Source organism: Vidua macroura, chromosome 12, assembly GCF_024509145.1.
Source record: "Vidua macroura isolate BioBank_ID:100142 chromosome 12, ASM2450914v1, whole genome shotgun sequence".
In the NCBI taxonomy this organism is placed as follows: domain Eukaryota; kingdom Metazoa; phylum Chordata; class Aves; order Passeriformes; family Viduidae; genus Vidua; species Vidua macroura.
Genome location: NC_071582.1, coordinates 12,345,268 through 12,361,445, shown reverse-complemented (window position 1 = coordinate 12,361,445; position 16,178 = coordinate 12,345,268). Strand labels below are relative to the sequence as shown.

At 39.9% G+C, this 16,178-nt stretch overlaps 1 protein-coding gene and 1 long non-coding RNA gene across 5 annotated transcripts; one reads left to right on the top strand and one right to left on the bottom strand.

Moving 5' to 3' along the window:
- Positions 1–3,471: 3,471 nt before the first annotated feature.
- Positions 3,472–14,440, bottom strand: HDC (histidine decarboxylase). Of its 4 annotated transcripts, XM_053988786.1 has the most exons (14): positions 14,349–14,440; positions 13,401–13,573; positions 12,254–12,367; positions 11,395–11,517; positions 10,456–10,590; positions 9,426–9,569; positions 9,107–9,173; positions 8,144–8,306; positions 7,970–8,060; positions 6,704–6,802; positions 5,922–6,023; positions 5,088–5,742; positions 4,687–4,773; positions 3,472–4,007 (listed from the first exon to the last, which is right to left on the bottom strand). In XM_053988786.1, exons 1-13 carry the CDS (start codon positions 14,374–14,376, stop codon positions 4,691–4,693), a joined length of 1,977 nt encoding a protein of 658 aa, XP_053844761.1. In that variant the 5' UTR covers positions 14,377–14,440; the 3' UTR covers positions 3,472–4,007; positions 4,687–4,690. The 4 variants fall into 4 exon arrangements, with proteins under 4 accessions (XP_053844761.1, XP_053844760.1, XP_053844762.1 ...); XM_053988785.1 differs by lacking the exons at positions 3,472–4,007; positions 4,687–4,773 and having other exon boundaries at positions 4,796–5,742; XM_053988787.1 differs by lacking the exons at positions 3,472–4,007; positions 4,687–4,773; positions 9,426–9,569 and having other exon boundaries at positions 4,796–5,742.
- LOC128813562 (uncharacterized) lies at positions 4,280–5,044 on the top strand. Its single transcript, XR_008439083.1, has 3 exons — positions 4,280–4,546; positions 4,676–4,739; positions 4,962–5,044. It is a non-coding gene; the product is annotated as an uncharacterized LOC128813562 (long non-coding RNA).
- Positions 14,441–16,178: the final 1,738 nt, after the last annotated feature.

The following is a 16,178-nucleotide window of genomic DNA, read 5'->3' as shown; positions in this document are numbered from 1 at the left end:
AACCTGTGCCAGGCACAGAGGGGGAAAATGGAATGGCTTGAACTCTGCTGTGAGTAGATTCATTGATTTATCTCTGCACAGACTGCCAACCTGGTTCTTACATTTACAAATATTATTTTGGTTAATAGATACTTTACACGCCTTCCCAAGTGGGAAGGGAAGAGAAGAAGAATTTGAGATGTAGGCATGTAGGGAAGGGAGATTAAGCTTATTGTTTCCTTATTCCTTCCTTTGTATTAATCCTAGTATTGGTACTAATATGACTCCTCAATTAGCCAGTTCTACTCAGTGATTCAACAGAGAACTCACCCCAAAAATACATTTTTTGCTGACTTAGTGAACTGAATCCACCACTAAACTGTCAGAAGAGCATCAGAGCTGGAGCAAGGGAGGCAGTGGAACTAAAAGGTCACATAAGGAGGACAGGGAAACAGAATAACCTCTTTTGGCAGCACCAATTAATTAGACCAGGTCAACCTTGTTATCTGATTGAAACCTTAGAGAAAAACCGTGGTAAACTTCCAAATAAACCTTTAGTAGAAACTGTAGTAGCTATTAATTTAAAAGGTGACAGAAGGACATTTGAAACTGAAAAATGAAGCTTGAAGGCTTCAATTTAGAAATCCTGAAAAATACCCAGCTGGGATTTTCCATGGGAATGGTCAGGTGAAACAAACAAAGAAAGAACAAACCCAGCTGACCTGTTACACGGGTTCACTGAAGCCACCAGCCATCCAGTCTGAGTCCCATCTCTCTGCCATTCATCAGTAATCAGGTAAATGTTGCTCTGTGATATGATTATTGTCCCTTGAGCTGACTGGAATGGTGCATTTGAACAGTGAAGGCTCCTGTTACACCATAACAAAACAGAAAAAAGAGAAGAGGCTGTCTGCACAGAAGATGCTGCAGCCTGGAGCATCCTATGTCAGCCAGCATGAGGCGTGCTGGGCTTTCCCATGCTCTCTTTCTAAGTACCTTTCTCTTAATTAACTGTACATTGAGCCTGAATCCAAATTTAACACAACTTCCAGTTACTTGTTGCCCTCTGGTGACATCTCGTGGATCACATCAAGATGTCTTTGTCTTTTGGCAAAACCTGCAAAGCCTTGAGCTGAAATCTTCGTGAGAAACATGTAGTTGGAGAACAGTGGAAAATCTTTATGTCAAGGAATAGCTTAGAAAAACAATATATTATGCAAAAGCTGGTGAGCAAACCAAGTATTTATTGGGTGAAGATTTACAAGTTTTAAAACAAATTAGCCCTGAATAATAAGGCAGACAAAGGTCCTTCAAAATGTTACATTCACAATCAATAAACCTGAGGATTTCAGCTCTCCACGCTACTGATTACAACTCCCTACTGAAGTTACAGAACTAATGCCACATCCCATTTTAGAAAGTCAGAGATGTAACTGAAGAAGAAAAGGTTACACAGAAAAACTTCTTCAGAAAGCCCATTGAAGGACCATAGCACAAAACTGCTACACACTCTGAGCAGGAAGCTGGAATGAGTTATGGAAATTCAGCAATGCTTTGGAAATACTGTCTATGACCCTAGCTAACAGGGTCTACTAATTTCTCCTACTTTTCCCAGGCAGTAGCCATCACATATCAAGCTTCCAAAAATGTTCTGTAGTATTTACAGTTGTGAAGAAACTTCTAAAAAAAATTCCTGTGGCACCAGTTTGAAACAGTAACTCTGTTACAGGAGAAGTGTAAAACCCCTCTAATTTATCCAAATGCTAATGTCTAGTGATAGACCAAATTTATCCTGGACATAAACCTGTTAATTTTCACCCCTGCCAGCTCCCTGAACAGCTCCTCACTCAGTGCCCTGTGTTCTAAGGCTGGGTCCTGGGAGCAGTGTGGGAGCAGCCCACGGGCTCAGGTTCTGGCTGCAGGCAGGTGTGAGCCCCGCTGAAGCGCAGGGATCTGCTCCCACTCACCCTGCTCGGACACCCAGGGCTGGTGCTGCACTAGAGCTGGCCACAGCTCCCCTGGCAGCAAAGGGAATTTATCTAGCAGGGGAAAGAAAGTCTGCAGTGAAAAACTTTCCTGGCAGATCAATGACCTGAATCCACTCACCTTGTGCTGGAAAGTATCAGATTTGCCATAAAAGGGCAGTAGAAGGCTGAGCAAGAGGGAAAGGATTTGTCCCCTTAGTGGCACAAATAGTAAAAATATAAAATGAAAAATAATTATTTTTTTAAAAGTAAGAAAGGAAAACCCATCCTCATTCACAGTAATGGCTGTTTAGAACCCAGAAGTACTGAGCCCTGGTCACCAGGTCCAGTCAGAAGGGTGAAATTCCTGGAGTTTGCTTCAAGACTGTCTGAGTAACTAAGGAAATAACTATGCTGAATTCAATAATACAGTTCTTATGTCATTAAAGTAACTTATCTCTATGATAAAATATGGATTTCAAAGTTTATTGAAGGGTAATTTATCTCAGTGAAAGTTTATTGGAGGTTATTTACCTCTAGGGTGCCAGGTCATTAGGTATTTGCAAAAGCTATCCAGTATGCCACAGGCATCATTGAACAACTTTTCTTGTTGTTTGCTAACTAAATAACAGGGAACCTTTGTTACATTTTGCTGAAAATTTAACCATAAAGGGAAAGGAGGAAGCCCAGCAAAAACCTTTCCTAATGAGGTCTGTAGTCTCTCACTGCATACTAACATTAACTTTTTTCAAGTAAAACAAAGGAGCTTTTGGCTTGAATTAATCATTCTTTTGCATAGGGGAGTAATGGCAATCCATTAACTGACATTCTGGTAAAATGGATAGAGAAAACACTTACCTTAAGTGAGCACTTCAGCTGCACACCACAAAGGAGGAGTTCTCCAGAAACCTATGGACCTTTTTTTTTTTGGGTAGTGTGACTTTTGGGGGTTATGTAGCCAAAATATCTTAACCCAAGCCAGGTGATTCCCAGGTAAAAGTGTTAATGTGAGTGCTTAAAGAGTGATGCACTTAAGCTATTTTCTGCACAGGGTAGCTACTCATAGGTGCTTCATAGATGGTTTGGATCACTGCAATTATATCAGTTCCTCCTTCATTCCAAAAATATTTTTGCCTAAAATGAATGTCACAGTAGTAGAACTGCAGTTAGAATTTAGTAAGGAAAAAGGGATCAATCAGTCTTTATAGCACCTTATGATAACCATAAGCCAGGACAGAGAATTAGGTCCACAGTCTCCTTGCAATTTATGCACATTATTTATCTTTGCTCAGTGGTTCAGATTTCTTTCTTGAATCACTCCTTGAAACAGTGTTTTGCAATTCCAGCATTCCATGCTCATCTTTGACTTCTACCATCTACTGCAGTGCCCTCTGCCCTGTATTTCCTGAAAGACATAGAGCCAACATACTTATTCTGCATAAATACACTAGTCTGTTGCTGACAGAAAAATCTTATCCTTTCAAGGAAGTATTCCAAGTTAAAAAGTCAATATATATTTTAAAAGATTCTTAGTGTATAACAAAATACTATTAAATTACATAATAAAAGAAACAGATGGAAGAAAGGACGGGAAGTGGGGAAAAAGCCTTTCTATAATTTTCTAAAACTTTCTCACACTTTTGTTACTTACTAGCACATTAGATATGCTTATAAATTACAAGTGTCCAACTCAGGGCACTTCCTATTGCTGAATATAAATTTAAACATCTAAGACTAGGCATCTTGCCATCCTCACTGTGTGTTTATTGCTTTATTGTGTAAACAGAAAGATTTAATAGCACTATTAAAAGTGATATGAAACATGGTTATTGATTTTTTAGCAGAAATAAAGTGTGAATATGAGATTGTCTTAATGAAGCAGAACTACTCCAACTCTACCTACATCTTAGCTGATGAGCTTAGCTGATTTTGTATAAGGGCCTAGACATTAACCATGCTCATTGTTTATGTAACCTGGGAATAGTAGTTCTGGATCAGAGGGAAGATCCATCTATCTGAGTGCACTGCCTTCAGGACAGGGTGACTGTAAGTGTCTGGAAACAACTACAAGGAAAGCAGTGAGCATCTAGCAGTGCTTTCCCAGACTAAAGTCCATCAATCACCATGTTTCCTGACTCAACTGTACTATTCCTAAATTTAAATTTGTCCTTAATAGATTTTTCTCCCCTCCCCCCGCCACCAATTTTTTATATACATAAATCACTTGTCTCTTGAAGCAAAACATTTTTTTGCTGTACAAAGACCCTTTATTCCATAATGCCCCTTCAGTTCTCTGTTATGAGAGAGAGGGAAATATCATTGCTCCTCTCTTTCCTCATGCATTTGTGATGTACAGACCTTAGGTAATACTGAGAAAGGCCACAGGTGCTTTGCAAGGGCAACTGTTTTGCAACATGGTTGCACAAAGCCTCCCTTAGCTGATTAGAACAGGTGGGCTGGCACCCATTTAACTCTGGGAAAATTGCCCTCCTGCAGCAAAATCTCTTAGAGAGGTTACATCCTTCTTTCTGCACAGTTCAAAACTGATGTTGGCATTGCTGCACACATAGATCCTCATATCAGTCTAGAGAGTTTAAGTCAAGGTATCAACACCACCCCCCCCCCCCAAAAAAAAAAAAAAAGGAACAAAAAGAAAAATTAAAAAAAAAACCCACAACAAAACCAAAAACCAGTGGTGCAAATAGAGACCTGGATTGTTTATCACCTCCTAGGGCCAACATACTTTGTCAAAGTGCTTCCAGCCTAAAGTGGTTTCCAGCTGGATTACCAGGACTGGTAAGGTAGAAATTGGCATTTTCTTTACCACAGTCTACAAAACAGAAGGTTTCATGTTATAGGCCTACAAGATTTATTTGACACTTTAATCTATAAATACATGAGGTTTTCACCAGTAAAAGCACAGGCATTTTCTCAGTGGTCCTTGCCACGGCTTACATTTTGAACAAAAGAACATGTAGTATTGCATGTGAATAAGCAAACTTTGGTTCTCTTTCTAAGGACCAAGCTCTCTTCCTTGTTAAACAATGGCCTGCAGAGGACAACAAGGCAGCTGAAGGCCACACTGAATGCTACACTCTGGAAAGCTTGGGACACTGTAGAATTTAATTAGTTTTTTGAAGGCACCTTTTTTGAACATCATCATGTCTTCAGGCAGCCTGGAAAGAACTCTGGCATTTGCACGAGACTCCTTCTTGTCAGTGGCTGCTGCTTTGGGGTTACATTGCTCCAGATTACCAGTCACTGGCACACTGGTGCAGCTAAGGGAACGTGCTGTCTTTTTCTTGCCTTGAACAGATAAATAACTGAATAAAAAAGAAGTTAACTTGTGTTTGGTAACATTTTGGACATCTTCTGGAAAACAGTCATCCAGGGGATTCTCTTGACCTTTCACCTGCTGACTAATCACACACTTACTGGGACTTACTGATAATTTCTTAGGCTGTACTACTGTTTTTCTAGAAGGTGTTTTGTATTTCCCTCCATCTAAGTAAAGCTGAGGAACATTGCTAATGGCATCAGAAGTAGGCTGAACTATTGTAGTGGGGATTCCTGCCCCATCACCAGAATTGATGTAGTGCAACCCATAATTCTGGCTAATGATTTGGGCTGCAGTGTGTTGAATGATGCTCCAGTCCTGCAGAATGTCTTCCCTGGTTGTGAACTGAGATGTCACAGTAAAGCGGATGATGAACTTGTCATGGATGGTTGCTGGAATGAGGAAGAGCCTGCCAGAACTGCTTAGTTCTTTCAGGAGTTTTTCTGTCAGCCAATTGGGACCCTGTTTCAAATATGAATTAAAAAATACTATAGTTAGAACTTCCAGTGACATCCAAACATATCTAAGAATTGCAATCACAAATTCTTAAATGGAAATATATTCACAGTTATTAATGTCTGGGGAGAGATCAGCTGTGGTCAGTTCATTCCAAAGGGACATGCAAAAGGGCCAATCTTTACCTTTAGGCGAAATACAACCAGCCCAAGATGTCTCTTGGCAGGAATTTCAAAGAGTGGGTCACTTTTAACCAAGGATTCAAAGAATTTGGCTGTTTCAGTACCCTACAATTAAGGGGCAAAAAAAAGTTATCTATTTGTTTGTCACAAACCCACTTGTAAGATGCTAAACTGGGTAGTTAAAAGGAATTCCTTTCCTTACTGAAACACATCACTCCAATGCATGAATAAGAGCAAACAGAAAAATTATATCAAAGCTAAGAATTTTTAAGTCTGTCTCTATTTGCCCAAACCCTTGAAAATGAACATGAATAACTGGCCTATACATAGGGATTTTCTACAGGTTTTAAAAGAGAATGTGCCTTCTCATATTAGAGTCCTTTTGCAGCAACCATTGATCCACAATGTGACCCCTCATATTTACACTCATCAGAGACTCAAGCCTGTACATTTTCATAGTGGTGGTTCAGTTATTCATCACAGCCTGCCTCCCAAACAGCTGCCACTTGACCTCAAAGAAAGCTTCTCCAGATTATGGCTCAGTAAAGTGCAGAAGGCAGTGACCAAGTCCCTTTCCATTGTCCAATGCTGTCAAGAAGGGGACAGGAAATGTTCTGTCTACACAGTCAATCTCTACAGATTATTTTAGAGTAAAACCAGGACACATTTAGAATTCACATGCAAGCTTTGCGTGTGAGAGGATTTCTGTTACTCATCTCTGCATCTCTGAGTGTACTAATCTCACCTACCAAGAACTGAACATAACACACTGGTAATTCACACACCTGTCGGACGTGAGCTTGAAGCTTTTTCACCCCAAATGAACGAAGCACAAACCACAGCTTCAAAGAGCGAAATCGACGACTCAGTGGAATCTGCCAGTGCTGTGAAAACAGAACAGTGCATCAGTGAGTGCAGAAACAACAGAAGGGAGAGTTCCCCTTCCACTGCTACATGTCTTGCTTCAGACTCAGGTCAGAAACCTCTCTTGAGATGAATAGTGTCATATTACTGAAAATCTGCTAAGCCTAGGAAACAGCCATCAAAGAAACACTATGTCCCCATGTTTTTCAATTATTTGCAAAAATTAGATATTGGCTATTCCCCTTAATTTATGGCTTAGATATGTTTAGAATTTTAAATTAATCACCAGCTTATAACAACAACTTTTTGCATTTAAGAACATAATCAATTTAATATGTGGCCATTTACACTTTAGGACTGACTAGTGCTTGCTTCACCTCCTGTAATTTCCTGAACATTTTCCCAAACAAATTATATATAGCAAGATTTGATACTGGGCTAGACTGTTCCAGAAAAAGCAACACCTACTCCAAGGAAAAGAGTGAGAAAACCTGTAAAGGAATATTTCAGGGAAGCCACACAATCACGTGCAGGATCCAATTTAACCACAAGAGGGACTCAATATCCTTGTTTCCGTCCCTCCCTCTCTCCACTCTAGTGAAAAGCACTATTGATTTCAAGAAAACAATTATCTTTTCAGGACTAGGGTGAGATCATAGCAGAAATAATTGGCAGTGAATATTCCTTTGTATTACTGTACTGAAATCTGCTGTAAGATGTATCTGCAGTGAAATGTCTCTTAGCTCTCCTATGAATACCTTAATCTGAAGAAAAAATGAAATTCATTCTCCTGCTGCTTCAGTGCATGGCTTTTCCATTGTTTATTCCTTTCTCTCTTTTATTACATATCAGAGATACAAGAAATCCAGCCAAAATGGCATCAGTAGGAATTACTACAGCAACACAGTACACAGAAATGACCCTTTGCATTAGAAAGGCAAGGTTGGATCTGCATCTGTGTAAAAATCTTAAGTACTTCAATCTGAAAGCAATTTTAAAATTAATCTTCATAACCAGGGCTTACTGCAAAGTTTTGCTATTTTCTCTGCATTAGGATCTCAGTATAATTTGGTTTACATAGTAAGACCAGCTATAAAATAAGCATAATCCAGAATGTGAGAAAAATTTCACAGTCTGATTAAAAATTTTATAGGCAATATAAAATATCAACTTAAATATGAACTTACCATGAAGTCAATTGCAGCTTCTGAATTGGCATGTCTGAGGTAGACAGGGTTAACGCTGAAGGTTTGATGCAACTTGTATTTATCTTTAACCCTGTCAACAACGTAAGTGCAGAGAAAAACTTTTCAATTTGCATGTTATCCTTTTGGTGTTGTTTGTGTTTTGACTATACTCACCAAAATCCAGTGCAGTCAAAGTGGACCATCATCCATTTAGAAGGATTAAAAGTAAAGGAATCTGCATATTCAATTCCATCCAAAAACAATCGAAACTCAGGACATACAAATGCCGTTCCTGCATATGCAGCATCAATATGAAGCCAGAGTCCCTCAGCAGCACCTGTTGGAATTGAGATTGTTGTTATGAAAGGGATATAGGGAATCAAAGTGCATGCTAAACTCTCCTCTCTGCAAACCAGGAGCAGTGTTTTGGAAGAGTCAGACAAGCAATTGACAATCTAGTTTTATTCTAAAGGTATGGATCCATAATGTCAAAATATAGGATAATGCTGAAACCAGGTGGACTCTGTAATAAAATTCACTATTCTATATTTTATGTGAGTGAGTCTTTTTAACATTTGATTTCTCTCACCTGCCCTTTCACTAAGTGAAATTCCCCAGTACCCCTCAGTTGCACAAAGCCAAAATAAAGACATAGTGGCAAGCAAAAAAGGGCCCAGAAATAGAAACCACAATCTGACCCATAAGAGAAAGCTCCTCAGATCTTCAGCAGCTACTGGTCAGTATTTATGCTGGAATAGAATTTGCAACCATGTCAAGTTTACATATGATATTGATTGATCCACAGGCTGTCCTACCAGAATCTACCTTCAAAATTCCTTTGCTAGATTAAATATTAATGTGTCCATCCTACAGCAGTACCACACAGTCTGTATTTCCTGAATAACCACATTAAAGATTTATCAGTTGGCAAATTTCACCCATCTAAAATGGAATGTATTTCAGCATCCTAACCTAATTCTTACAGAAATCACTGCAGTCTTGTACTGACTTCAGTCATCCCTGAAACATGTCTGAAAAACTCAGCTCTCCTTCATTTTGGTATGAAAAAGTCTAAGAGTATCTTCTAGATACTTTCATAGATCAAAATCAGGGAAAAAAAAAACCCAAAACACTTACAAACTGGACCCAATTCTGAGAGATTGTCAAAAGCACAGACACCAGTTGTACCCAAAGTTGCACAAACCTAGAAAAAAAAATCTGTTATAATGGATTTGGTTTCTTTTAATACATGGATGCAACACTTTAAAAGTGGGCAGCTTATTGCAGGCAATCAAAACATTAAAACTTTTTATTTAATAAAATAGAACTTCTTGTATACATTTGAATCTTCAGCTAATGTATTTTAACACAACAGGAAATTTTTAAAATGTAATTTCATGTTGACATTAAGAATATAACACTATGTCAATATCCCCAACCAGAAAGTTGAACATACGAAGACTGGCACTAGGCCTTTTTTTCTGTCTTCTGCAATGGCTTTCTTCAAAGTTTCACCTCTGAGGGAAAAGTTCTCATCCACAGGCAGAAATTTTATCTTCACAAGAGAAATCAAGCCAGCCTTTTCTACAGAGGAATGTGCCTTTAAAATAAGAAAAACAGTAAGACCTCAAGCTCTGAGGCTGAACAGCTGTGATAAGTTATGGCTTTATGAAAGACAGTGGTGGCAAGAAATACAGAGATAATGACCTTATTGTAATCCCTATTAATACAAGTCTGAAAGCATCTTCTTTGTAACTGTAAGAAATTGTACACTGTAATTCCAAAGAATGCTTCATTTACTTGGGTACTGGTTTCTAAAATATAATAATAGCCATCCTCATCTTGTGTTTGGAGGGCCATTTATCATAACTCAGTTCTTAAAAGAGCCTCCTAGAAATGAATCAGCCTCAGTTTATTCCCTCCTCCCTGCCATAAGAAGATAAATCCCCTGAAGTGTGTTTACTTCTGGATAGAGCAAAACACCTTACAAGATACAGTCCTTTTAGTTATACTAAGAGAGAATGAGCATGAGTGTGTCTTCTGTGGTAGTTTTCCCAGGGGAACACAACTGCTCAGTTCAGGAGGCCAAGGACAGAACAAGTCTGCTGGTAAAAGCCAACAGTGGAGCCCACAGCCAGGAGCAGCATTTAGGTAACAGTGCCTTGAGCATGCCTGTCTCCGAGGGGAAGGAGGCTGGGAAGAAACAGCATGAGCTCAGCACACAGTTCCTGGAGTAAGGCTTTGTGAAAAAGAGGAAGGAAGTGCAGAAATCAGTCATGTGAAACAATCTCTTGAGGACTGCCAAGACCCTAAAAGCCTCGCCTCACACTGAGTCAGCTTCCCCATCTGCAGAAAGCAGCAGTAGGGGAACTGGTCCACACTTGGGAGGCACTCTTGTGGTGTTGTACAGAAATGTGACTTCACATGGCAAAGGCTGAGTGAGACAACAGAAGCAATTTGTCTTCCTTGGAATCATAAGAACCTACTTGATCAGATGCATAAGCGATGAGGCAAGAATTGAGCGAGGACTCATCAGTGTCTGGCTCAGAAACCTTCATCTCTAGAATTTTGTTCTTCCGTGCTGCCAGCAGTGCAACCAAGGTTGATTCACTCACAGTGCTCTGCAAAGACATTGCTCATTTACTGCAACTGCTACTTCCTTGCTATTTTGCCAGGGATCTGCTGAAATCAGTGAAATGCCCAGCTGCCCACCCCCTCTTTTATTCCTACTCCTGCTTTTCTCTGACGCAGTGGAGAGTCATTAGCTGATGAGCAATTCTCTGGGCCAGCAACACAAAACAAAGCCTTTTAACTGCTGCATATTTTAACATGCAGCACTGAGTTCTGGGGAGTAAATAAGCTACATTTTCCTTTTGTTCTACAAATAAAACATAGTATTTCCCATAAAATAACAAACATGATCAAAGCCCTTTATAATAACAAAGACGCAGCACTGATTCCAGGGAACTCTTGCTTACACCTTCTGGAAGGAGGTAACAGTTCAGGCCTTGACCTTGCACCTCTCAGAGACAAAAAGTAGACATGAGAAAAAGGAAAAATAACTTCTTGTGTGGCTAAGAACTGTGGCAGAAGGATGGTGATAAGGATTCCTCCTCTAATTTTGTAAGAATCACTTTAGTGCAAAATTTGGTGATGTGAAACAGATTAAAGAAATTAAATCTGACTCATTTATCCTTAAAAAGACCGCAATACTTGCTGTTTGTCCATAACAGAGCACTAAAAGCAATAGCAGTTTCTATTCTATAATCTACCACATTTAATACTAAAATCTGGGAAAATAATGCCAAATTTAGATTCAGAGCCATATAGAAAATTTTGTTGGTTTTGTCCCTAAGAAAACTATCACCCAGAGAGAAATTCACTTGAAAACAAATGTTGATAAGGCCGTCTCTAAACTCCCCTACCTGTAATACTCCTCCACCCACACTATCAGGATGGTGGTGCAGGAATTTATCTGGAAGGCCCAGCATTTTTGCCAACCAATCCATCACATTCATTTCCAGTTCTGTACAGGCTGGGCTGGAGGCCTAGAAAAAAATGAAAAAGGAGAATCAGGCTGTAATTCACCTTGGGCACTGATCCCTAGTCCAACTGAGAGCTGAGAGGCAACGAGCTAATCTGATACAGCTGCATGGAGACCACACCAACCAATTTCTTATAGGCTTATGAGCTTCTACTTTCTTACACAGACACACACATCTAAAAATCTGGGCAACTTTGGCACTGGGGAAAACAATGGCTTCAGAAACTACTGTGGTGTGCAGAGTCATAAGCATGCAGTGCTCTGTAGCTGCTGCAGGAGGATACAAAATACGTAGATATTCTGGCCCAGGATACAAAACAATTATTTTCAGAAGAAGAAAAATAGGAAGTGTGTTCTCTCAAAGGAGCAGGAGAACTGGAATGGAGCCCAATCTAGCCTGCAGACATGGATGGTGGCCGCCCTATTGCTTACACTGCTTGTGTAAGAGTCTTGGCACTGAGACTAGATGACAAGGAACAATGCTCAGTGGGATATGCAAAGAATTTGAAAACAGACATTTCTAGTATATTTTTTTTAATTCACCTCTTACTACTAGGTATTGCTTGTTCTTATATGTTCTTTTGGGTTTTTTTTTTTTAAGTGACAATTTTCATTTATGCAACAACATACAGTTGGTTAAACAAATAATTATACTGAGAGAACAAGAAAGAATGACTAAGACCTGGTCTTGCACATGACGCACAGGGGAGGAATGACTAAAATAGCCACAAAAAATTTACCCATGTGAATCCCAAGCAGTTAATTGCGTCAGCCAACATATCTCCAAGGAGTGAAGGCCAGGAAGTTAGAGCTGGAAAGTAGGCATGCATGTGTGGACTTTGCCAATGGACTACCTAGAACAGAATTATGTAGAAGTTTAGTCTGAAAATGTCACAAAACTTTGCATGAGATGTAGTGGTTCCTATCTGTTTGAAGTGAGAGAAAAGGATTACAGCAACATAATACATGCAACTATATATCTGCTAGCAGAGGGCTGCACAGATAATATCAACAGGGGAGCAGCACTAGCAGATAATAACACTGCATTATTAACAGATAAATTGCAAGCAACAGCAAAAGCATTTATCTGAATTAAACAGGCAGACAAAGATTCTGAACAGGAAAGAATGTTGTGCCGTGTTTGAAAGACGAGAGTCAGAAACATTCATCAAAATATTTATCTTTATAAAGGTAATCCTTGCAACAAAGTTGCTAATTTTCTCAAACAAGTTGCCTTTAGCTGCACACAGCAATTTACAACTATATAAACCCTTCTATACACCTGAATGAGATTCTGTGTGGCACACCGGCATAAGTACACGTAATCTGATTGCCTCTCCTACATCAGATCAAGTTTCTGCAAACATCTACAAAAAAATTTGAGAACGGGGTTTGAAAAAGCTTCTTACATTAAACATGCAATTTGGTAATATGAATTCCCTTAGCAGAATCTGCAGTATCCATGTACAAGAGGGAGTAGACGTTTATATTCAAAGTGCAGGAGACAAGCCTTGTATGTGCATGAAGTTGGGCAAGAGTTGTTTCACCTTGCTGTGCCCAGTTTTCACATCTCTGAAATTAAGATTATATGGTTCAGCAGGTAGAGACATTGTGAAGCTTATGATTTTCTCATACTGCTGAATTTGTTTCCCTATAAGCAAATATGAATTATATACAAAGTAGTTAAAAAATACACTCACAATCTAACCCCTAAAATTATAGTTAGGAACACAACTATGGACATAACATCTACAAGATTCATGCTACATTTTTGGGTACTTCACTTATCTAGAACAATGTTCTACAGAATCTGCGCCTTCCCAGGATTTGGTGTTCACCCCAGGTAGTAATGGCCTTTTCCTGTCATGATTATACTTTATTTCTTACCCCTGGCATAATAATCTTCTCTATATCTCCAAAGATGTCGTCCCAGCTGTCTGGGTCCATTGGGGCAGAGTCTGGCAGCTGGGCTCTCATGTAACCTGGCTGTACATCAGGAGTCACCCGTCGCTCTCTCACATTGCTCAGGTACTGGCAAATGTAATCCACCATCTCTTTCCCTGGAAGAGGCAAACCAGTGGTTTCAGTTTCAGTTAGGGAAACACTAACAGTACAGGCACTCCACACAATCTGTCCTTAGCATTGGACAGAGATTCCAACAGCATTGGAATACTGCTCCCAGCTCCTCCCCCCTACTTGTCCCATCTAATAATGTTCTAAAACAGGCTCACAGGGCTTTTTCAGTGCCATCATCCAAGAGTTCAAATGTACCTTTAAAACCCAATCATGGTACAAATTGTTTGTTTGGTTGCTGAAAGGTTAGATTTTCTTGTCTACAAATTAACTGAAACTGCATTTCACAGGAATTAAATTTTCATGTCCTGCACGTCCTTGTCATTATAGCAAACCCACTTTCGCATCCTCTGAAATCAGCTGCATAGCTCCACACCCTTTCTCCACTTTTTAAGGCAATCTGGAACCAAAGTTAGCTCTCCATCTCCAGAACTGTCCAAGTACCACTGCAGTCTCAGGGTGTGAAGCCAGTGAAAAGCTATTGTGCATAACCCCTTAGCACAAGTTTATTCAGAATTATAGCTTTGCAGCTTTCCCTCAGCATCTTAGATGTAAGACCAAAAAGGCTAAGTTACCCACAGACACTAAATCCATTAATTTAAACTCAACCCTGGGACACATTTTTGCCTCAGCAGATCCAAGGCCAAGTACACATTTAAAGAGTATATAGCCCATCCTAATTTTGGGTATCACTCACAGCCCTACAACAGTTGATCTCCATGAGCAAATGTTAACTATTGGCAAGAGCCACAGTTCACTCACCTCTCTGTCTGTACTCCTCAGGCTCCATACTGATTCCTTGGGAATGCACCTCTTCAAACCTGGGCCACAACCTTTTGGGAGCTGTGGTCAGTTTGGTCTGGTGCCCTGCCAGCTGCTTCCCCCTTTATAGCTCCCTTTATCTCTCAGACTCACACATGCTGGAAAAGGTTTAACAGGCAGGTCATTGGTGAGTGTTTATCTAACTCCTCCCAGCTGAGGGTTTTTACAATCTCTCATGTTCTCATCTGTGCTCTTTTGATGTGTAAGATAGTGTATCACTAGAGGAGCTGTCTCTGCACTTTCCCATTTTCAATCAGTCTTTCAGAAGTCTCACAGTAATCCATGCCATGAATGTAAGGCACATTAACATGAGACTTGTGGGAGAGAAAAAGCTCAAGAGCTTTCAAAACCAAATAAAAGCTAGCAGATGTTACGCCAGCACACCCAGCCACTGTGCTAGCAGTAGCCATGAAAACAAGATACCAGCACAGAACAAATTTGATATGGGAAACAGTGACTTTTCCTAAGAATTGAGAATTCTTGGTTTTTCCCCAAAAGAAGAGTACACTACATCCCCACAAGTATTTAGTCCTTATGCTCTCAGTCCCATGCTGCTAAAAGGAAAGGCTTCACAGTCATTGCCAGTTCCAGAACTACAATGTGAAGCAGCAATGATCCTTTTTGTGGATTTCCTGCCCCTCAGATCAGAGCAGGTTACACAATGCAGGGTGATGTTCCTCCATGGATACCACCCGAGACCACTGAGCTGGGGAGAGGCACCTTTTCCTTCACTGTGCTTTCTCCTGTATGATATGCATAAGCACTGGGATTTAGTCTTGTCTCTCCAGAATTCCTCCAAGTCCTCCACCTGGATTGTTCTCAGTTTGAAAGAACAGCCTTATAGATTGCCTCTTGTTCCAGTTTTAGGACCTGAAAACACATCCTGACCTCTCTCTGGCAGCACAATCTTTGACACTACTCAATGTGGAATCCTTATCCATCTTCACTTGCTCTACACTGCACCAGGCAGCCCTGGGAAAAGAGAGAGGCAGGACTTGTGGACTAAGCACCAGAAAGGGAAATTATTTCCCATACAACACACTCTTGCCTATTTTTGCCATACCCTAGGCTCCTGCTTGGGGCTGGCCCTGCTGGAGGCAGGATGCCAGGCTAGGCAGACGCTGAGTCTGATACCTCCCAGCAGTTTTGCTGTTCTCTCACAAGAGAGAACTGGCTGCCAGAGCAGCTTTGATTCTCTGCCCCAGGTACTCTAATGCAGCACAACCACTTACATAGTTCTAGAAAGTTTTTACATTGTTCTCACACATGCTGTCTACAGAACAGTGTGAAACCTTTCCTTTTTTTCTGCTGCAAATAGATACTTGAGAAGGAACTGTTTTACAGATATGAGAAAGATGCTCTGACACACACACATCAAAAGATTAATGTACTGAAATAAAAAAACCCAAATTGATAAAAAGGCTTTGAGAGAAGTGCAAAAAACCACTATATGCATGTTCATCTTTTTATCTCATATTGCTCTGGAAACCTTAGGAAAAAAGTAACAAGCTGCCCACATGTTTAATAGGAATTTATGAACAACTTTTGGCTGTACTGTAAGTGATCCCATAAAGGGGAACAGGCTAAGAAGGGACAGGAATCAAGCACAACTCAAAATGAGCCCAAAGTTCTCAAAAACCCTGATTTTAGCTCATGACAAGTGATCAATATGCTAATATATATGGACATCTGTTGAAAGAAACAGATGGTAGCTAATTACATTTATATTTTTAATTTGGAACAGCAAATAAGGAACAATATTTTTAACAA

Coding starts and splice junctions, on each gene's coding strand:
- HDC (XM_053988785.1), bottom strand. CDS start 14,376: ATGGAGCCTGAGGAGTACAGACAGAGAG. Junction 9,570..10,455: donor TCGCTTATGCATCTGATCAA/GTAGGTTCTTAT, acceptor CTTATTTTAAAG/GCACATTCCTCTGTAGAAAA. Junction 8,307..9,106: donor CTCAGAATTGGGTCCAGTTT/GTAAGTGTTTTG, acceptor CAATTCCAACAG/GTGCTGCTGAGGGACTCTGG.